At 47.4% G+C, this 22,767-nt stretch overlaps 1 protein-coding gene across 3 annotated transcripts in view; it reads left to right on the forward strand.

The window, feature by feature from the left end:
• The window catches only part of GNAL (G protein subunit alpha L), an 89,290-nt gene that overhangs the window by 14,534 nt on the left and 51,989 nt on the right, over nucleotides 1–22,767 (forward strand). The window contains exons 1-5 of one of the 3 annotated variants that reach the window (XM_049698176.1): nucleotides 3,730–3,869; nucleotides 4,387–4,628; nucleotides 4,860–4,932; nucleotides 5,602–5,656; nucleotides 5,922–6,041. In XM_049698176.1, the coding sequence (XP_049554133.1) occupies nucleotides 4,487–4,628; nucleotides 4,860–4,932; nucleotides 5,602–5,656; nucleotides 5,922–6,041 (390 nt within the window). In that variant the 5' untranslated portion in view covers nucleotides 3,730–3,869; nucleotides 4,387–4,486. Of the gene's footprint in view, nucleotides 1–3,729; nucleotides 3,870–4,386; nucleotides 4,629–4,859; nucleotides 4,933–5,601; nucleotides 5,657–5,921; nucleotides 6,042–22,767 lie in introns of those variants that run through there. The other 2 variants (XM_049698177.1, XM_033439449.2) reach the window with 2 other exon arrangements.

Here is a 22,767-nt window from a genome sequence, read left to right on the forward strand (position 1 = left end):
CACCGAGACACTAAGAAAGGAAACAGAGAAAACAACTAACTGCAAGGTGTTAAATGACAGGAAGCAGCACGAGGGCCGTGTGCACACAGGCCACTCCACCGCCTCGGCTCCAGCTCCACCAAGTTTGTTTACAAAACTGGGCGCAGCTTTTCGTTTCTTCGGCCTGGTCACTGCATTGAGTGAGGGTTCAGCTCTCCCACTCTGCTTTGTTCCTCTTCTTTAAAATCTTTCAATGTACCTGCTCCAAATGCCTTAGAGTGCAGTTTTAACCTCTACAGTATAAAATGCTAGACCAGTTATTAACGTTTTAAAACATTGATTTTTTAAAATTAAATTCAATATGTCCGCTATCTCATGCCAGACAGCATTCTAGTCACTTTTCAAACTGGCTTAGCATCTTCTGGATCCAGGCCTGTAGTGATGTGAAACAGTTCCTTTGAATTTTTCATCTTGTTAATTAAATTTCTGCGGAGGTCCTCCTTATAACGGGAGACAAATTTTGTTCTCATTGTTATCAACGAGGACTTGGGTCCAGCTAACCAGAGAACAGCTGTGATCTTTTCGACATTTGCCAACTTCAATCGGAGGGGCTCAAACAAAAACAGATTTCAAAATTGTTATTCAAAATTCACAAAACTAAGTACAAAAGAAATTCAAATAATTCAAATGCACTTAGTCAAATGCACTAAGACTTCTGAGACACCTTGTCTTAAACATCAACAAGAGCAGGAAAACACCACTTTGTTTTACGTTTGCCCTTTCGCCCCAAACTTTGTGCCTTCCCAACCCTTCTTGCTGCCCAGGGCGTCCCCCGCCCGGCCACCCCCTCTGCTGGCAGCGCGCTGCCGGCGGCCCTTCGCCTCCGCAGGTGGGTGTGCGCTGCGCGAGTGGTGCTGATGCTGCGCTGCCGTTGCCTAGCGACAGATGCCGGCACTGCCAGCTCCAGGCTGCTCCCCAACAGCGCCACTCCCGCGCTCCAGGTGAGCCAGCAGGGATTCTGGATTCTGATCCCAGGGTTCAAAACTCAAATGAGGATCGGTTTCCCAGACCAGACTAGGAAAAGGCCAGGTGACTGGGGTTTTTTTTTTTTAAACGTGTCTTGAGCTCCTACCTGATAGTAGACTATGTAAAGATGGGCTTGGCATTTCTCATCAGAAAGGTTGCATCGCTGTGTAGGCACGTAGCTTTTACATTTTGGAGTGGGTTAGTAGTGTTCTGTGCACTTACAGTGCAGACGCTGCAGCCAGGCTGCAAGGGTTTAGATCCCAGACACACCTCTTATGCACCCCCTAACATTCTGTAAAATAACGGTCACAGTAGTTCCTTTTAGGGTTATTGCAAATACTAAATAAATTGCTCCATGGAAAGGATTTAGCCCAGGGCCAGTAATCACTGGATAAGTCGTAGAAACGAGTTATTTTAACCCTAATTCCTAGATAAGAACAAGTGAAAACCTTTTGCTATGTTTTCAGGGTTCCAGGTTTTAACTTTTTTCTCCCTTTATAAGTTTGGTGGGATTTGTTTTGTCCCCTTTTCTTCCAGCTAACAATTTATAGAAACCTTGGCATTAAAAAAAGAGACAAATCTTTTAAAACATCCCACCGCACTCTATTTTTGTACACCTGTTCTCGCCTCCGACTGCCCCGTCAGCCACCGAACAGGCCACGTGGATGTTGCCGTAGGTGAATGCTTGTGTTAACACAAGGAGTGAGGCCTCACAACAGTGCTAAACAGTGTCGCTCCACAAGCTAAAACTCTTATCCAGCTCAGAAAATGGCATGGCACTGCGTGTTTGCTTCTGCTGTGTCAAGAAGAGACACTACTGCTTTTGTTTTTTAAAGAGTATTCTTATTTGGATACAGTACTAAACTGGACAAGTATTTTATGAATTTAAAATCTGGTCGTCAGATTCCTTTCATGAGAACCCACACTTGGAGCAGGAGTTATCTTTGGCCTTCGTGAATTTGTTCATCCATCAAACAAAGACTCAAGGGGCATCTCCCCGGGCCAGGCACTGAACTGGGCACAGCCCAGCAGGTGTGAAGTGCAGGCTCTGCCCCGGCCCTCACTGGGTCTCGAGTCCAGTGGACATTTGAAAGAGCAGCAAACAAACTGTTACAGTGTAGGTGCTGTGAGATACTGGAGAACAGAGAAGGGGGCCTGGCCCTGACTGTGGAAGCAGTGGTGAGGCAGGAAGGGTGACTAAGAGTTGGTCAAGTGAAGAAGGGGCCACACGTCTCGCAGAGAGTGAAGCAGCGCATGCACCCACGCCAGGCACTCGGGTGTCCATGTGCAAGGGGTCAAAGGGGGGCTGGGGCAGCGCCAGGAAGGGGGGACATGAGAGCTGAAGCTGAGGAGTTTACACGGACCCAGTCTTGATGGACCGTGGCTGGGGGCTTGGCAGTGGTGGGAATAGTGATGTGGTGAGATTTGCATTGTCACTGTGGCAGCACTGTGCAGGTGGGCCGGAATGTGTGAGCAGGAGGCCACTTGTGACATCCAGCCTGGACAGTGACCATGGCAACGGCAGATGGGGTAGAAAGAACAGGAACGATGTTTAGGAAACGGACCCAAAGGAATACGGTAACTGGGTTTGCAAGAAGGAAAAGGAGTCAGGAATGACTGCCACGTTCTGGTTGGGAAAATCAGGGGCCTTATTCACAGAGAGAGAGAGGAGCGCGCTGGAGGTGTGGGTGGGCACGGGGAGGAGATCCTGGAGGCACGGAGGTGGAGGTGTGCTTGCTGCACTGGTGGTCAGGAGGGTGGGCTGGGCTGGAGGTCTTGTGTGGCCGTCGTCAGAGCCGCGTGTGCAGAGGATGGGGGAGGCAGTCAGCCCCCGAAGGCAGGGCATTAAGGGGACAAGGGCTGTGCTGGGTCTGAGCCTCCTCTCCAGGTAGAGAGTGGGCGGGAAATCCAAAGGCCACGTCGGGGAAGCCGAAGGACCGGAGAGACTCCAGGAGGGTCAGAGAAGGTAAAGACCACAGTTCCTGGATGAAGTTTGACCCCGGGGGTCCACTGATGACCCCGTGAGAGTATTTCAGTGAAGCAGGTGGGCCGAAGCCAGGTGCCGGGACCTGAGGCGTGAATGGGAGGTGGGGAATGGCAAAGGGAGTCAGATCCCGGTTTTAACTCGGAGCCGGTCTGTGGGCAGGAGGACACGGCGGGGCTGACGCAGGGCCTGAGGCTGTAGGATGGGCCGTCAAATGGGACGGAGTTGAACGTGTTTGTCCGCCTGACGGAACAATCCGTAGAGAAGGAAGGAGAAGAGAGCGGGGAGGCGGGTGAGGCCCGCGGGGCCCAGGGCGCAGGGGCAGGGGCGGCGGAGACCGCGGTCCGTGCAGGAGGCCAGGCGCGATGACCGCGAGGGAATACGGTGGAGCCGGAGGGGAGTGGGGACTTGACGGCGGCGTCAGGGCCCCTGGCCTGGAGACCCGAAACTGGTACCAGCGACGTACCGGGAGGCGACCTCCGCGGTCACGGCTCTGCGCCCCCCGCGTCCAGCAGCGCGGATGGGGAGCGCCGGGTACCCGCTCAACAGGTGGAAACCAGCAGCCGCGCCAGGCTCGGGGCCACGGCGTCTTCCAGAAAAGTAGCAAAGCTGCTCAGAGCGCGCAGAGAGCCGGGGGCGGGAGGCACACGGGAGGCTGCGGGAGGCGGCGTGGGTGCGCTGGAACCGTCTAGAACGGTAACGGGGGAAGGCGGGGTGCCCGAGCCCGGCACGGACCCTCCCCCTGATAGAATATGCATGATCATGCGCGAGGCCTCGCGCGCTGGGAGCCGGAGGCGGCGCGGGATCCGGGAGCGCACGCCCAGACCTAGTGCCGCTCGGGCTGCGAGGGAGCCGCGCGCCGCGTCCGGACCGCAAGCGGGTGAGCCTCCGGGGGGGCCCTTCGAGGGCGGCCGCCACCCCTCCAGACCCCGGGACCCGTGGCCTGGCCACCCCCGAGCCGGCTCCCCACCCCGCCGCGGAGAGGCCCTAGGGGCTCGGACCCGGGATGGGGCGCGGGTGGCCGGCGGGTGTTCGCAGTTATTGGCGGGGACCCGGTGTGCTCCGTCCCAACGCGCCGCGTTTGGCCGCCACCGGCGGGGCCCGGGCACAGGGCCGAGCGTGCCTGCTCGGGGTACCCCCGGGCAGCGCATCGGGCGCGGGGCGAGGGGAGGGCCAGCTCCACCCAGCTGGCTCCGGCGGTCCTGCCGCCCTTGGCCCCGTCTCCGCTCACTGCTGTTTATCCAGCAGATAATTCTAAACAAATGTCTTTAAAAAGTAGTTGGCTCCGCGCGTCTTCCTTGTGTCCTCTTAGTCAAGAGTTCGCGGCGGGGAGGGGGAGGGAGAAGAAACGCCTGTTCCGATCGGAAAACACCGAGAGACCTGAGCATCTCTTTCAGCAGCGAGGAAGAGGGGCCGCCGCAGGATCCACACACACCTACAACTCTCTACTTTTGTGCAATTCCTAACTGCGCCTGACGTCCACGCAAGCGGTCAGGCATGGGGTGTTTGGGCAACAGCAAGACGCCAGAAGACCAGGGCGTCGATGAAAAGGAAAGACGTGAGGCCAACAAAAAGATCGAGAAGCAGTTGCAGAAGGAGCGCCTGGCTTACAAAGCGACTCACCGCCTGCTGCTACTGGGTAAGGCGGGGGGCGCGCGGCGGCGCACGGCCCGAGCGGAGCGCATGGCCCGGGGCGCACGGCCTGGAGCGCGGAGAGGGCCGGGCGGGCAGGGCCCGCGCCCCCGCAGATAGCAAGAGCGCACCTGGAAACGCCCGCATGGGGGCAGGACACTAGTTCAGTCTCGGTAGGCGTGAGAGATGGCTACGGTCCTCGGCCACAGATCACAGCATTCTCTCTGTTTGTTTGTAGGGGCTGGTGAGTCTGGGAAAAGCACTATCGTCAAACAAATGAGGATCCTGCATGTCAATGGATTTAATCCCGAGTAAGGAATGACCGATCTCGGGTTTGCTTCCCAACTGCATGCACATTTTGTCACTGCTTTCCCAGCCTCCCCAAAGTGTTTTCTCTAAACAGTTAATTTGATCTTTGAGTCGACCTTTTGGGGGAGGGGGGGCGGATATAGAAGTAAGTTGTTGAATTTGGCATATTTAGGCAAATCTTTCTTCTGGTAGTGTCTACATCAAAATAAAATAACAATATATGATTTATTAAATACTCTTGAGGTATTGATCTGCATTATTGATATTGCGCTGAGCACACTTAACCAATGTGTCTATATATACTTCTCTCTATATCATTTGTCTGCATCTATTTCAATCAACATATGGATAGATTCAAATAAAATATATTTACAGGTGTAGCCCTGTAGTGTTTATATGCAATAGTCATGATGATTTTGCCATGTTACATAAAACCTGTGTTGTTGTCTAGAGCTAGAGATTGTGGTGTGTGCATGTTTGTTTAGAGTCCAAACCAGTAAAGGTGGATGTTTTCCTTTTCCACATAAAAAACTTTGCACTGTTGTCCTGGGGCTAATGTTGACCTCTGGTAGTACCATTGTAGACCCCCTGCAGCTGGGAATTTAAAATCCCACTCAACTGATTTGGGGCAATGTGTAAAGTTAATTAATAACCATTCTGTTTTCATACAGGGAGAAGAAACAGAAAATTCTGGACATCCGGAAAAACGTTAAGGATGCTATTGTGGTAAGGAATTTTTTTTTTTTTCGGCCTTGCCGTGCAGCATGCAGAATCTTAGTTCCCCGACCAGGGATTGAACCCGTGCGCCCTGCAGTGGAAGCCACTGGACTGCCAGGGAAATCCCAGGAATTTCTTTTAATATTTGTTCAGTAGTAAGGTTGCACCCTCTGCTCCCTCAAACTGCGTAGACAGAAATTATGCACTAGATTACCACACATGGAGCCTAAATGGTTTATTTATCCATGTATCTTTTTCCTTCACTCCACTTTAGACGATTGTTTCGGCGATGAGTACTATAATTCCCCCAGTTCCACTGGCCAACCCAGAAAACCAGTTTCGATCAGACTATATCAAGAGCATAGCCCCCATCACTGACTTTGAATATTCCCAGGTAAGTAAATCCTTACTGAAATATTTTAAATGGTACACAGTGGAACAGTTTTTTAACGAGGTGGCTTACTGAGAACCAACGTTAATTATTTCATCTTTGACTTTCTTCAAAATCTAGCTCTCTGCTTAGGAGAAGTGCTTCCCTCCATACCCAAATATTAACGTGTTAAAAATATTAAAGACAATAAGATTGTAAGAAATGCTTTTATGAGTATATCGGTGGGGGTGATGATCAGGGAGACAGCATACCTCTAAGAAATATTGGTAGTACTTTTTCCTCAGTGTATTCCTAAATCAACAATTAAGCCGTTTCCCAGATAACAAAAAAGTAGAGATTACACGAGCAGAGAGAAAGGCTTTATGGTGTGTGACTGCATCCTTGGGAGTAATAGAACAGAATTCAGTTCACTCTTAAAAGACATGCATCCTTCAGCTCAAATGAGAGGCGCATGCCAGCTGTAGGTCATACATGGATTACTTCTGAATGTTGACTGTATCCTGGGAAAATGTGATTTACTTCAGATCTGCAGGATTTAGGGCTGCTTTTCTAATCGCTTGGATGGCAATGTTGCTTATGCGAAAGGGTGTTATGAATACTAGTTTTCTCTTGTTTGGTGGACATACGTTTCTTTAAAATATTGTTATTTGGTAATTTGATTAAACATGTCTTGAAGGAGAAAAATAGTTTTTCAATTTCTCAGAAAATCATTTTTGTTAACAATTGTGCCCAGAGAGCATGTGTGTGTGTGCATGTGTACCCCTCCAAAACAGTATTTCAAAGTCTCCACTGCCTGGCATGGTGGTCTTGAGACATTTTTCATTCTCAGAATCCTCTTTTCTGAGGGAAGCTGATGCAGGACCCAGTGTGTAAGACAGATGGGCCCATGTGCCCCCTCCCCTCCCCTTCAGTAGAACACACCTGCCCTGTAGGCTCTGTATCCAGATGGCGGATAAGAATTACATTTTAAAGCTTTTTTTTTGCATCCTCTCATGTGATTTTTGTTTCTGATAAGCATTCCCATATAGCCAGTGAAACTCCTAGAATTTCTAAAAAGACAGAGGTAGCGGTGGTGAACTACCTAGAAAAGGCGGCCATGCCAGTTGGCGTGGCAGGCACAGTGTTTTTTAGTTAACTGTGTCTTTAACTGAGTGGTGTGGAGGGGGCTCAAGGAGACGATGGGGGGCCAAAGCCGTGCTTCAGCCAACTGGAGCTCTGGGTCCTCCCAGCTCACTGTGATGATTTACATATTGGAAAAGTCACCCAAGACTGCAAGGTCCTAGCTGAAATCAGGTTGTTCTTATTCAACTTCAGATTTACACATTTATAGACATGTATTTGAGTTTTAAATTTTGTCCTGCATGCTTGCCTAAAAGTCATAATAAAACATTTCCTATGTGGTTCTGATGAAGGGAAAAGTTATTCTTAGCATATAAAGAGAAATTAGCATCAAGATGTATCGATCTGTCACATCTTCTTTCTTCTGTTATGACAAACTCACATGTGACAAGAGCTCCCAGATTCTATCTGAAATCCAGTAACTCCCACGTGGGTTACTAAGGAATCCAGAGCACCTAATTTGCAAATGTGTTTTTGAGGTATAGCATGATTTTTAATTAAAAAAATAAAACTCAAGAAACCATTTGCATTGAAGGCATGTATTTTCGTATAGATATGTTGAGGCAACTTAAAAATGATTATCGGGGGCTTCCCTGGTGGCGCAGTGGTTGAGGGTCCGCCTGCCGATGCAGGGGACGTGGGTTCATGCCCCGGTCCGGGAGGATCCCACATGACGCGGAGCGGCTGGGCCCGTGAGCCATGGCCGCTGAGCCTGCGCGTCCAGAGCCTGTGCTCCGCGACGGGAGAGGCCACAGCAGTGAGGGGCCCGCGTACCGCAAAAAAAAAAAAAAAAAATGATTATCGGGGGCTTCCCTGGTGGTGCAGTGGTTGAGAGTCCGCCTGCTGATGCAGGGGACACGGGTTCGTGCCCCGGTCTGGGAAGATCCCACATGCCGCAGAGCGGCTGGGCCTGTGAGCCATGGCCGCTGAGCCTGCGCGTGAGAGGCCACAATAGTGAGAAGCCCGCGTACCAAAAAAAAAAAAAAAAAAAAAATGATTATCGGAAATCGTAATTAACTATTAATAAAATAAAAGAGAATTGGGAACCAGCAGATGCAAATGCAATTATAATACTTTTTCAGAGGTAATACTTTTTTTGGTAGTTTTTAAACCTACATTCTGTTGTCATATGTGTCTCTGTCCATGTCAAGTGAGATTATGTTTACAACTGAGCCTACACTTATATAAATGAGGAAATTAATATCTAATATATAACTTTCTTCCTGAAAATTGTGTTTTAATATGCACACAGTTTTCAGTAACACTTATTCTATAGTACTCTGAAATATTCATCACTTATATCATTAGATTAAATAGTTCTTGAATTTATGTTTTGATGATCCCCTTAAGAGTGACATTAAGACAAATCTCTGACTTATATACTAATAACACTTGGTACATTTGAAGACAATTAACTTTTGTTTAAAGAAAATGTGTATTGTAAAAGTCATAAAAGTAGAGCTAACTCAAGTATTTCAGTAGTAAACATAACACGAATTTACTAAGTCTAGTACTTTTTTTTGGATTAAATCCTTGAGAAAGTCTGTGTCGCAATCCAATTCCTTGAGGATCTTGTTTATTTTCCTGTAGATCTAGAACAATTTTTGAACCAAATATGTCCTATCATTAAAAGTTAATTTCAGAGTTATTTAATTTTAGAAGGAAAACTTAGAAGAATGTTTAAGATTCTTCTTTATTATTAAGAATTTGAGATTCTACGTGAGATTACTCTTTATAATGAAAAATCTACAGTATCTTAGTAGCATCCTAAGAATTTCCTCTAAGAATGTCACACTTGGGTTTACTCTTTACATTGCCTCCTACTTGAATTTCAGTTGGATTATAGAAAGAAGAGTGAGGCTGGCGGGTGGCCTGCCTAGGGGATGGTGCCGGGGGAAGTCAGGGCCAGCATCAGGGCCACAGATCCCACTGGCCTCTTAGGCCTGGTCTGTCCCGACCTGGAAGGGCTCTGGAGCCCTCTCAGAGGGGATTTTCGTGACCTGAGTGTTTTATCAAGGTCGCTCTGGCCTTTGGCGGAGACGGGCTCTGGGGAGGAAGAGGTGACTCCTGTGACAGTCCGGATGGCAGACACCGGGGCAGCCTGGGTGGCCTGGGATGGCTCACTGGCCATTGCCTGTTCACAGCGTTTTGCTCATGAGCACGCCAGATCACCTCCACTCTGGACAGGGCTCCACCCGGGACCCCTTCCTGGGACGGCACCCCGTCTGTGCACCCAGCCCATCGACACGGGAAGCGGTAGGAAATACACAGGCTCAGGTGGTGGTCCTGAGAGAACGCACATCACTAGATCATTTACAAAGTGGGAAAATATTGTGGTTGCCCCCGCACTTCCCAAAACTCTTTGCACAATACCGGACAAAATCACTGACGGATTAAATTGGAGTATTAACTTGTTCGTTTGGTATTTTCTTCCCAAAATGTGGTTATTTTATTAGCTCCCTTAAAAGTGTGTTTTGCTGGCATTTATAAGGGTCAGTGGATAAGTGAGGCTTAGTGAGAAATGTGAAAGCGGTCGGGTCATTCAGTACTCTGTTATCACCACCCATTTCCTAAGTGAACGTTTATCAGAATCGCATGTGGTCACACACCCGGAGAGCAGGCGTTACTCTTCCCAGCAAACATTTGCTTGGGGTGCAGGCCAGCTCGCCAGAGTGGACCTGGCCTTCCCCGGGAGCCTGCCCACCCACCGTGGGCCTTGGCTCCACTTCAGAGCAAGTTGTGACCTGGAGCAAGAGGCCTCCCACTCGGCGGACAACAGGGTGGGAGCTGGGCTTCCTGGGGCAGCGCTGCGGAGGGCGATGGGCTGGGAGCCCTGCCAGGTGCCAGCGCCGGTGGCTCCCAGCTGCCCCTCCTTTGGGGAGTATATGCAGAATCCTGATTCACACCATCCAGGCTAGTGGTTTTCCTTGTGATATTTTAAGCAACTGAACCCTCTCGCTCCCCCACCCCAAAAAGCCTTGGAAGCCCACCGTACAAGTCAGGTAGGAGCGCCCAGGCCGCAGCCCCACGGGGACCCCCGGCATCTGCCCTGGACCCCACCAGGCACCGTTGGAAACCACAGGGGGTGGGGTGGCGGGTGGCGCCAGAGCCAGACCACCTGGGCCCAGATCAGACCCGTGGCTGGATCTAAGCAGTGTCCCCAACGCCTCCCAGCCTGCCTGGGGGTGTCTCAGCTGTCCCCAAGGGGCGATCCTTGCCTCTCAGATTACAGAAGCCCAGGTGAGAGCCCGCCCAGGTAACCCCTGCCTGGTCTCCGTCACCAGCAGCCCCCAAACACTGAGACACTGTATGTGCCAGGCACTTTGCTAAGTGTTAGGAGCACAGAATAGCGATGAATCAGAAGGTCTTGCCATATAGTGAGAGACAGATCATAAACAGAAAATTCCAATACGCCAGGGTCGTGCTGTGAGGCCACAGCAAACAAAGAGGAAAAAGGACTTACTGTCTAAGGAAGCACTCAGGTACCCTGCTTCCTTGTCCGAAGTACAAGCTACCCGGACTAACGCTTCGATATTAGCACATCCAGGAATCTAATCTTCTCAACAAGTATGACCAAAGAGTTGACCAGAATAGCCAATACCTTATAGTTTGCAAAGTCCCACCCTGCCCTCTTCCTCTCCCTGCACCTTAGTTTCAGTCAGATTCTCCTAAACCGGCCCTGGTCCTCCTGCTTTGCCACCTTCTCTGCCCGCCTCTGTCCTGCCCTCCAGGTGGCCTCACCAGCCACAGGTTCTCTGAGGCCCCTGGACGCACCTGTATTTGTGAGATCTCAGATCTCGGTCAGACCTTCCACCTTGCCCCTGGGGTTCCAGGTCCCACCCAGTTTTGCCACAAGTTCCAACAAGCTTCTGGCTGTTCTTCCAACCGAGCACTCCCCCACACGCCTCTGCCTTGTGCTGCCTGGTGATGGGGGCTGAGCCGGTCCCCACCCACAGGGAGCTCACACCGAAATGTCCCATTTCCAGAGCCGGTGTCTTTTCAGGACACTTACCCGCATTTTGAACTTTCGTAAATAAAATATTTAAAATGTCCTAGGGTATGTTCTCTAGTTATTGGAAAAAAAAAAAAAAAAAACCTCATCCAGGGGCCACCCTCTGTCTGTGCCCCTGGAATGTGCTCAGGGGCTGGTCTGAATTGGGAGGGGGCGCTTTCTCCATCAGAGTCCTGCCTCCAGGACTCCCATGGCTTCTGTCCAAACGCTGCCAGGCGGAGGGTGGCTCAGACAGTTAGCGCTTAGATCCGTCCTGCACGTTCCTTGTGCTGGGGAAAGGAAGGGCTGTCCTTTTAGTAAAATATCCCAGTTAGATAATTAGTCACACTAGGGCTTCACAGAAGATACTTTTTTAAAATTCCATCTTCTTCTTTGAAATATTATCATAAGGGATATTCCTAATAAATAATAACTTTTTTTGAAGCAATTTTCAACTTACCCCCAAAATGCAAAAGTAGGACAAAGAACTCCCATACCCCGCACCCAGGTTCATCAAGAGGTAACCTCTGGCCACATTTGCTCTCTGGCCCTGTCTATACTAAAACACACCTTTACGCGCCATTTGATAGCTGGTTGCAGCCATCATGCTCCCCATAAATACTTCAGTGTGTATTTCCTACAAACAAGGCCCTCCGCTTGTATAACCAAAGCACAGTTATCAAAATTAGGGGATTTAGCATGAATACAATGCCTATGCAGATTTCACCAGTTGTCCCAATAATTATAGTGAAATTATAGTAATAATAATAATTCTGTTGGTAACCCTGGTCAATAATCCAATGCAGGGTCTGGTGGCCTTCCCAGTGGTTGGGGACATTAACTCTGGTCACTTAGTGAAGGTGGGGTCTGCCTCTTTCTCCTCTGTAAAGTTACCTCCCCCTCTTGTAACTCATGAGTACGTTTGGGGAATATCCTTTGAGACTGTGTAGACACCCTGTTCTTTTCAAAACTTCCACACTCTCATTTTAGCGCACTAATAAATTTCATCCACAATAAATATTTAAGAGGGAAAGCTGTTGACAATTCTTTCAATTATTTCTAAATCCCATAAAGAGAAGTAAATAGAGTGTGGAGACTGGTGCTGCCTTGCGTATGATAAAAAGCTTGTCATTCATGCTGTTAACAATCAGAGTTTGTGAGGGTCACTCAGAGCAGCATCTTCTCGTCTATACCCTCACGGCGAGAAATCTGGGCTGAAACCACGAGACACATTTTCCCTAAAGTATTTTTCTTCATAGAAAATACACTCTAAGGGTTACAAAGTAAGGCAACATTTTTTTAAAATTCCTTGGAGAAGATGTCACTGAAACTTTAGGTCCTTTGAAAGTGTGAGATTTTTGTTGTCAGGGTTCCCCTCAAATTTGGATGTATTGGAAGTTTGTCATCAGGTTTACCAAAGCAAAGTTCACTTCTGAGGACACTTGCACTTTTCAGAAGCATTTGACATTAAACATACCATAGTAATGGGGCATTTTGTCCTTACCATTGCAGTTTTTTTTTCATTTTATTGAAGTATAGTTGACTTACAATGTTGTATTAATTTCTGCTGTACAGCAAAGTGACGCAGTTATGTGTATGTGTATATATATATATACTCTTTTTCATATTCTTTTCCATTATGGTTTATCCCAGGATATTGAATATAGCTCCCTGTGCTATACAGTAGGACCTTGTTGTTTATCCATTGTATATATAGTAGTTTGCGTCTGCTCATCTCAAACCCCCAGTCCTTCTCTCCCCCACCCCACCTTCCCCTTGACAACCACAAGTCTGTTCTCTGTGTCTGTGAGTCTGTTTCTGTCCCGTAGATAAGTTCATGTCGTATTTTAGATTCCACATATAAGTGATATCATATGGTATTTGTCTTTCTCTGTCTGACTTACTTAATATAATAATCTCTAGGTCTATCCATGTTGCTGCAAATGGCATTATTTCATTCCTTTTAAGGCTGCGTAATATTCCTTACCTTTGCAGTTTTATGTAACTCTGAGAGAAAACGTTTTTACCTTTTCATCTATCTCTCCGGAAACGGAGGAAGGAGCAGAATGAGTTGATCTTCTTGTGTCAAATTAAGGCTTGAGTGAGTCAACACACGTGGCTTATGACACAGGTACATGAGGTTTTCAGAAGCAGAAAAATGAAGTTGCTCCTGAGAAGATTCCTTTGAAACACTGACTTTTCAAGTTTTTAGTTTTGCATGAGAATGTCATCCATGAATATGTGGGGTTTTTCTTCACCTCTTAAAATAATCCCACACAGTTTTTATCCTGTCCTTTATTACGGCATGTAGATTGAATTAAATCAACTTCACATGTAACGTTCTCACTGCACATAGCAATTTCATGTTTTAAGTTGTATTTGTTTGAATAGGAAGTGTCTGTGTGTGGCACAAAATCCAAAAGATAGGAAAGAATGGCAAGTCCTTCCTCACTCCTGCCCCCAGGCACCCACGTGTCGTCCCCAGAGACAGCCAAGGTGACGTAAAATCGACTTAGGGTCCTCGAAGAGCAATCTTTTAAATATATTTTGATCTCATAGCAAAGAGTCAGCTATAAAATGTCATTGCAGTTAATCTTATCAGTATGGAGAAAATATCTAGCCTGAATTGCCAAGTAAGCATTTTTTCAAATAACATTTAACATTAAAGTAAATTGTATTGAAACTGTTTTGATGCCGAGACAAAATGCCAGAGTGGATGGTGACGAAAATAAGAGAGGTTTATTAGGCATCCATAAAATACTGAGAATTTAAAGTGCAGAAGCTGCAGGCGTCATCCTTGGAGGGAAACCACAAATGACACAGTTAAGCAGAGCAGGACACGGGAGGGCACTTTACCTCTGGGTTCTGTGTGGTGGGTGAGCTCTTTGGTCTGACCCCATCCCGCCTTGGCTTTAGGACACACCGTCTCCCCCGACACCCAGCTTCCTTTCACAGACCTCATTGGAAGTTTCTGCCCAAGAGAAAGCCCTAAAAATACGTAAAGGTATTTTCCATGTCCTATTCTTCTGAAAAGGGCAAGTGTCCCCAGGTGCGACGTGCTTTCCTCCATCTGCAGGTCATTCCCCAGCTCTGGCTCTTTCCACCTTGAAAACCCACCTGCTGATTTTTCTTCCTCTATTTGAAAAGCTCAGATTCCCGAGAGCACAGTGTTCACGCTGTATATTTGCCCTTATTTAAATAGTGATTTGCCAGGGTCCGTCCTGAGCACTCAGTAAGCACCCAGTTAATGCTGAGTGATCAGAATAACTAAAGAAACAAGTTATTGGCCGCTTTTAAATCCCTCCAACTAACAAGGCTAGAGTTACTTAGAAAGCAGATTATGTGTCATGATTCCAAATGCTTAACGTTTACGCCTGTCCTTTTATCTGAAGCTCACATCATGACTAGTCATGTTGAGTTTTGCCAGTAAACATGCATTTACGGGGTGTGGGAGTCTCTTCCCCTTGCTTGGCACGGCATGTGGTGTATAGTTATGCTCTGAAAACGTGCTCGAAAATCACGTGTTTGCCATGTGCTCAGTGCTACACTTAGGACCGTGAGTTACGCTAAGAAACTCTGAGTTATGACTTCTCACCTCCAGAAACTTATGACTTAATGAAGAAACAACATGTTCGTAATGTGTAACATCTGTAACATATAATACGTAACATAGAATTAATGAACAATAAAGTATCCTGTAATGTCAGGCTACCTTCTGTGGGGTAGACTGGAAACTCTGTACCCATTCAGGGAAGAAGACCCGTAAGAACCACAGGTGCTCAGACCACAGGCTTGGTGACCATGCCCTGGGGGAGAGGGGCTTCCTGGGCTAGTAATAGTGTCACCAGCAGAGCAGTAAGAACTGAGGGTCGTGGTGGGGAGGACCCAGCACAAGTCAGAGGTGTGTACTGAAGGGAGATGGAGCATTACAGAGGTGGGACATCGACCGCCAAACTAACTGGCACACTCAATCAGATGAGTGTTGGTAGAAGAATGACAATTGATATTTGAGCTTTCATTTTTATCAGCTACAATGTTAAAGGATTTATGGAGTTATCATCATTTATTCTCATCCACAGTAGTGTGTTCATTACCCAGAAGAACACCTTTTACTACAAGTTGGCTGATTTGAGAAATTACTAGGGGGTTCCTACACCACTTTCCCAAGCCTCTACTCCTTAGTTTCCCAAACCTTCTCCTGAATTTTAGACATTGTCTAAATGTCCCATTGCTTTACATAGTAAATAATGGCATATCATTTCAAAGTATTCAGTATTAAATTCTTAAGGGTATTTTTAATAGTTCTTAAACCATTGTATTTTTATTTGTTTCTTTGTTAAACTGTGTCATCACCTCCCAAAGAAACTCAAACGGCACCAGCTGGCATCTTTAGCTGCTTGAAAGAATTTAGGTGATAAAGATTATCATCCATGTTTCTTATTTCTACGGTTAAAAAATTGTAAGTAAGTAGTACGTCATATCCATATCATCACATAAATTCCTCTAATTCGCTAGAAGTTAAAATCTTTCAAATCCGCCTTCATCCGTTTTATCTGAAGAGGCATCCTATTTGATTTTTTTTTCAGTGATGGCCTGATGTGTGTCAGGAACCGTGTTAGGCGTTGGAAGTACCAGTGCGAGTGCATGCCCGTCTGCATGCCTGTGAGGAATAACAGGGTGCGTGCAGAGTTCAGTAAATAATTAGGAAAGGTTCGCACATGGGTGCAGGGGAGGAGGGATTGCTGGTGAGGTTTGGGTGGCTCGGTACCAGGGGAGCCCGGACTGACTTGTGGACAGGTCCACAGGTTGACCGGGGACAGAGGGCAGTGTGGCCAGAGTGTGCAGTGGGGGATGCATCCAAGGGGTCCATCTCCCAAATCCCTACATCATATGAAGAACTTAAGAGAGTCTAGCCCTGCAGAAGTACCATGGCCAGATGGTCTTGGAGTCTCAGCCCTCATGAAGCTAATATTTAGGTAATTCAGCTGGAGACTTTTACACTAACTGCAGTGTAACATTTCATAGTATGACTATTATGGTAGAAATAAAAGCACCAGTGCCGGTAGTAGAAAAGAATTCTGAGGCATTTAAATGGTTGTGCCTCAATAGAAAGATTGTCTTACATTGTTCTGGTTGATTGCATGGAGAGTACATTTGAAACTACTTAGTATTTAAGCTAGATTACTAGCCATGCTTCTCTTTGGTTCTCTTTACCAAGAAGTCTGGGAGAGTGAGCGTGTGAGGCTTCTGCCTCTAGCCTTATCCTGTGCCCCCTGGAGCCCCCAGCCCTGCTGCGGCGTCAGCGGGTCCTGGGTTGGGCACACCTGGCAGCCCACATGGTGTTGACGGTGCCCCTTGTCTACACTCTGGCGGCTGCTTCTTGAATCTCGGCCTTTCAGCTGGTCGTGACCTCAGGGTGTCTGGTCCAGGTCTCACTTTGTAGACCGGCACAGAGTCTTGCGGGGAGTGTCACCCAGGCGTGCTGCCCTGGAGGTGGGGTCAGGACAACGACAGTCTTCTGACCCCCAAAGGCGGTCTGCTCACCATCCTTATCCGTGTGTGGGTCGGACCCACATTTGTACAGAGGAGCTTTATGATCTGTTCAACAGAAACATAAGAAATTGCCCACGTGTGGCCATTTTTGACCTACAACATGGCCGTTTCATAAGGTTCAACCTTGTGGATTTCGTGCCACCTGCCAGCCTCGGTCCCTTCGGTCGCCTGGTCCCTTGCCCTGCATCTGTGTGGCGGGTGCCCCCGAGGGGCCCAGCTCTGTCCTCTCAGTCCTGGACTCCCTCCTCAGGGCTGCCTTTCACTCTGGTCACTTCCGTCACCCCCACCGCCAACCCCAAGGTGCTTCCCTCCCATCCCGGGTCTCTTCCTGTGTTTGGGCAGAAACCTTCCAACCAGCCCCATCTCCTGGGATACCCCCCACCATGAGATGAGAGGCAGCCCCAGTGTCCCCCCTGAAGCCAGTGTCCCCCCCCGAAGCCGTGTGCTCACGTGTCCCACGCCCACTCCCCACCTGGTGCCTCTCATTCCTGCGCCTTCAGTGCTGGCTTAGCCAAAGCCACAAATTTTGGGTAACTAAGCATGTACTGTTTTTGCTTATCTACAGTTGTAACAACTAAAGGTTCACGCAGTCTGTTTAAAGGATTTTGTGTGAAATCACCCCAAAAGAGCCTCAGTGTATGTTGGGGTGGGAGAGAAACAGGATGCTCTCTGCATAACAAGTCTCTGAATAATTCCCTTAGTCAGCTCGGTGTCCTTTCTTGAGGCTCTTTTTTGAAAAGAAAGGAAGCAGAGTAGTACCAAAACTCTAATCATAAGAGCTTGACATATATAATTATATAAAAACCGTTGTATCTGAATCATTCTGGTGGATACAGTGAAAGTTCCTCAACCTTGTGTCTGAGGATGCAGTCTCTGTGGTTCCTGTCCCGTCTCTGCCTCCTCCTGCAATCTTGGGAAAGTTGAGGAGCATCTCTGGGCTCAGTTTTCTCATCTGTAAAATGGGGTCAGTAATAATGATGCCTGTCTCATGAAACTGTGACGGGAATTCAGTACAGTCATGCATCTAAGTGCTCGGGATTGTGTCTGGATGCTGCAAACGTCCAACAGACGTCAGCCGTCATCCTGGTTGCCCTTTCATGTGATATTTGTAAATGTATGTACACTGCCTTCTGAGATGTTGCCACGGGCTAAGCTTTGGAAACTTCACTCAGGGATTTTGTCATCAAATCACGCAGAGAACGCTGTTGCTGATGAAAGGAGAGTTGAGACCTTACATCTCTCCTGAGGATGGCAGTGAGCTCTCAGTGTCCTTGCTGGATTCCTGAGACCAGCAGGGCCCTGGGGAGCAGGGAGACGGGAGCCTCCACGAGGCTGGGATGGAGCCCGACCGTCCCCGCTGTTGGATGTCCGAGCTGCACACAGGCTGCCCCGTCTGACAGCACCTCTGGGAGTGGTCCCAGAACAAGCCTGCCTCTGACTAACGGGTCTGGCTGTGGTGTTTGCAGGGGCCTCTCTTCTGTAGCTTTTCCAGGATTGGGTTGCATGGGCAGAGTCAAAAATACTATACTCTGCAGAAAACGTTTTGATCTGGGATAAATTCATAGTTTAGAATAAAAATGTAAAGAAAAACAAAATTGGGATTTTAAAATACATAAAAGTCTATCAAAAATTTTTTTCTCCCCCTTGGTTTTCATCCTTTTTTGGCGATGTGGGTCAATCAGCTTGATACAAGTGAAAATAAGGCCTTAGCTCCCAAAGCCCTCAGGCACATCCTGTCCTGAATCCAGTGGTCACAGCATCTCTGTCATCCTCCCTGCATACCTCAGGAGACAGGAGCTCGGAGAAGGCGGTTGACTGGTCCAGGGTCAGAGCTGGGATCTGGGAGCAGGTGGTCGGGGCTGGAGCCCGGTGGTCTGACTCTGGAGCCTGCTGTGTGGCCTTCCTGGGCTCGGGAACTGCTGGTCCATCCTGATCGCTGGGTCAGCCTCATTCCAGCTGAGGGTGTAGGGGTGGGGGCTTGGTCAGGCCACGTGCAGCCCCTCGGAGCAGCCTGGAAAGGGGAAATTTCCTGGAAGAACGGGGTGTTCTCTGGAGTCACTCCGGTCCACCTCTAGTGGTGCTGTAAACAGTCAGCTTTGGTGGCCACTCAGTTTTCGTAGGAGCAAAAATGCAAGTGAATGAAAATGAAAGTTGGGAATTATTGGATCGTTCACTCATTCAAGTAGAATTTCCTGAAGGCCTCCTGGGTGAAGGCTAGGGTGGCCTGGAAAATGGAACATCCCAGTGACCAAGACACGGTCCTGCCCCGAAGGGCACGTCATTCACCCGACTTTCACTGCAAGTTGGCCATTTCCACGGGCACACTCTCGCAGCTCTGTTCATTCCCTTGCATCATACTGCAAACATTTAGCTGTGCAGTCAATTAATTAATCAAGGTGGAAAGTATCAACCAGGGATTATTTTTCTACTCCCTTGAAGAAGCGTCGTGCAGCTTCCTGAGCTGGTGAAAGACGCCTCTAATAATTTGTTGTTGTTGTTTATGAACTAAATAGGCCATTAGAACGTGGATCGTCACCCCATTAGGGCCTCTTCCCAGCTTTTGGTTTATACTCTTCCTTGGGGTCTCAGATGGCTCGTGTTACATTGCTCGGACATAGTATAAAAATATCTCTGTGATAGGGACCTCCCTGGCGGTCAAGTGGTTAAGACTTCGCTTCCAATGCAGGGGGTGCAGGTTCCATCCCTGGTCAGGGAGCTAAGATCCCACATGCCTTGCGACCAAAAAACCAAAACGTAAAACAGAAGCAGTATTGTAACAAATTCAGTAAAGACTTTAAAAATGGTCCACATCAAAAAAATCTAAAATCTCTGTGGTAAGTTTCTATTTTTAACTTTTTAAACTTCTTTTCATACTCTGGCACCCGAAATTATTCTATAGGAACTTGAGTCCAGTCCCTAAAGTAGAGGGATTTTTGCATTGTCACGTCCGTGCCCTCCTAGCCAGGTATTTATCCCTGTGTGCTGTTGGTACATATTTGAATTCTATTCTGTAAGCCCATCTTTTAGAGAAAATGTCTAAAAATTTTTATAATGTGCCTGATATTTTAGAAAGGATAAGGTTTTGTCACATTTAAGATGTGCTAACTCTGGGACTTTAAGTATTTTCAGGTCTTCAAAAAAGTCAATGCTTATGGGAGCCTCTTTGGCTCTTTAAAATAAAATATTCCAGCTGTAAGTGGAAGGATGGGGCCTCTCTCCAAACAGTTTTCAGAATTATTCCAACCAGCCCCAGTGAAGTCAGGTGCAGCACGGCGAGCCCAAGATCTAAAGGACTTGAGTCAGTTCTTGGCCAGACACAGTCTCTTAGCCAACTTGCCTTTGAATTTTCCCGTGTGTAAAATGGGGACGGTAATACGTGCTTCATCTCTGAGAATGAATTAGATCTCATGAGAAAGCTCGGTAATTTAAAGAACAGAATAGCCGCGAATCATTATGGTTACTACCGTTGGCCAAGTTGAAATACGAGAACCAGAAAGGGACTTGGAATTACAATAAAAATTAGCAGGAAATCCAATTTGATGTACACACTGCTGCCAACCCCACTCCTCACCCGTGAGACCTGGGTCACCCCAAGGCCTAAGTGACTGATGACAGGTGTTATCCTCCAGGTGTCTGTCATTTTAACCGACTCAGAGCCTGGGACCACAGGATTGATACTCTACAAGTTCAATTTTAAATATCAACCAGTGAATGACTAAAACTTCTCAGTGCTTTTTATGGCTGTTTCAAATTAGGGTTTAAGTGTAGGGAAAATATGTTTTCTTTTTCGTTGTAGACGTTTCCTCTTATAGGCATCTTTTCAACATGCCACATCCATGGTCGCTGCAAATTAAGCATCCCCTGACCTATACATAAGAAAGTGGACTCAGAAATGCCTAAGCATTGATGTACAGCTCTGAACAACTCTGAAGTTTCCTTTGTGTCACCCAAGCCAGGGAGCCCAAGCCAGAGTTGAGGGAGCCTAACCCAGGATTGAGGGAGCCTTATTACCATACACCTTTAAAAATGTGGAATCTCTGAAATTGCCATGTGTCTTATAATAGCTATGCACATTTACTGTGACAGCATTCTCCTCCCATACACCCCCTCACCCCCCAAAATCTATTATTATAACTGTAGTACATCCAGAATGGAGAAAATACAGCATTTTGTGGAAAATTAAATATCATATTGCTTCGAAAAAAGGAAAAGAACAGTTGTAAACATTTCCTTGGCTAATTACATAATTCTTAAAAAATCATTTTACATAATGAACAAATTACTGAGTTCTTTGAAGATAAACCTTGTCCTTTGTGGTATATATGTATATATGTATATATAATTAAAGTGACTGAAAATCTCTATTTGATAAGCAATATGGAAAGGAAATTCTGAGTTGCACATGGTAGAATTCCCAAGGTACTGGATGTTTCTTTATTCTGCCATTTTTGAGGAAAACCTAGGAGATTTCTGGCTACTGCAGGGATTACAGTGGATTTCAGAATTAAGTTTGTTTTAATTAATAAGTGTTATCGTGAGGAATGTATAACAGGAAACGTAGTGGCACTGTTCTTAGAACCAAAGGCTGGAACAGCCCGTCCCATCCATAGGATAGTGGACACAGACCCTGCGGGGACCAAGGGAGGCGGGTGCAGCAGCAGTGGATCCCACCCCCATCACGACATGGGTGGGTCTCCGTGTCTTTATGGTGAATGAAGAACTGAAGTGATGAAAGGTTATATAGAATACAGTACTCTTCTATGAAGTTCAAAAACAAGCAAAACTGGGCTTCCCTGGTGGCGCAGTGGTTGAGAGTCTGCCCGCCGATGCAGGGGATACGGGTTCGTGCCCCGGTCCGGGAAGATCCCACATGCTGCGGAGCAGCTAGGCTCGTGAGCCGTTGCCGCTGAGCCTGCGCGTCCGGAGCCTGTGCTCCGCAACGGGAGAGGCCACAACAGTGAGAGGCCCACGTACCACAAAAAAAAAAAAAAAAAAAACAAGCAAAAGTACCGTATTGTTTCAGCGCACATATATTTGTGATAATTTTTGTAAGAGAGAAGAGAATGAGCATCACAGTACTCGGGGTGGGCGCAAGGAAGCAGGAGAAGGTGGGCTGCAGAAGGTGAACATCAATTATCCATCACGCTGGGTGCGGGGGATGGGAGGGGCTCAACGTGTTCTCTGTATTATAAACAAATACGTAACAAAACAAAGGCAAAGAGGGCCCTGTGTCATTCCCCAATTCTGCTCACCTGCAGTCCCCATTAAAAAGAAATTGGAGTTTTCTAATTTATTAGCAAAGATTCTTCTTTGTGTCCTGTTCCCACTTAGAGGGAAGTTTACATAGATGAGTTCATAGATGAACTCGAAGGGGCTGTGTGAGCACAACATCCAGTAAAGAAAATCCTAAATCTCAAGAGTTTTACTGAGGTTTGCATTTCTTGTGATAGAAGATGGTGCTTTAAGATTCGCTGGCACGACGCTGCTGAGGGTATTTCCTCCGTAAGGACAGATTCCAGGGACTTCCCTGGGGAGCAGGGGTTAAGAATCCCCGCCTGCCAATGCAGGCGACACGGGTTTGAGCCCTGGTCCGGGAAGATCCCACATGCCGAGGAGCAACTAAGCCCGTGCGCCACAACTACTGAAGCCCGTGCGCTCTAGGGCCTGCGAGCCACAACTACTGAGCCCTTGTGCCACAACTACTGAGCCGTGCACCTAGAGCCTGGGCTCCACAACAAGAGAAGCCACCACAATGAGAAGCCCGCGCACCGCAACAAAGAGTAGCCCCCGCTCGCTGCAACTAGAGAAAGCCCATGTGCAGCAATGAAGACCCAATGCAGCCAAATAAATAAATAAATAAAATTTAAAATAAATAAATAATTTAAAAAAAAACAGATTCCGATTATGCAGAAGGCACGGTGGAAGATCGGTGTTTGTTGAAGTAACTGTCATTCTGGAAACTTCATATCACATCCTGGCAGTAATTCTTACAGTAATTCCAGAGATGGGTGCTGTCCCATTTCTTTCTTATTATGAATGTAAGCCAGGTTATTTTGAAAGTATTCT

The sequence above is a fragment of the Orcinus orca genome, chromosome 15 (assembly GCF_937001465.1).
Source record: "Orcinus orca chromosome 15, mOrcOrc1.1, whole genome shotgun sequence".
NCBI lineage: Eukaryota > Metazoa > Chordata > Mammalia > Artiodactyla > Delphinidae > Orcinus > Orcinus orca.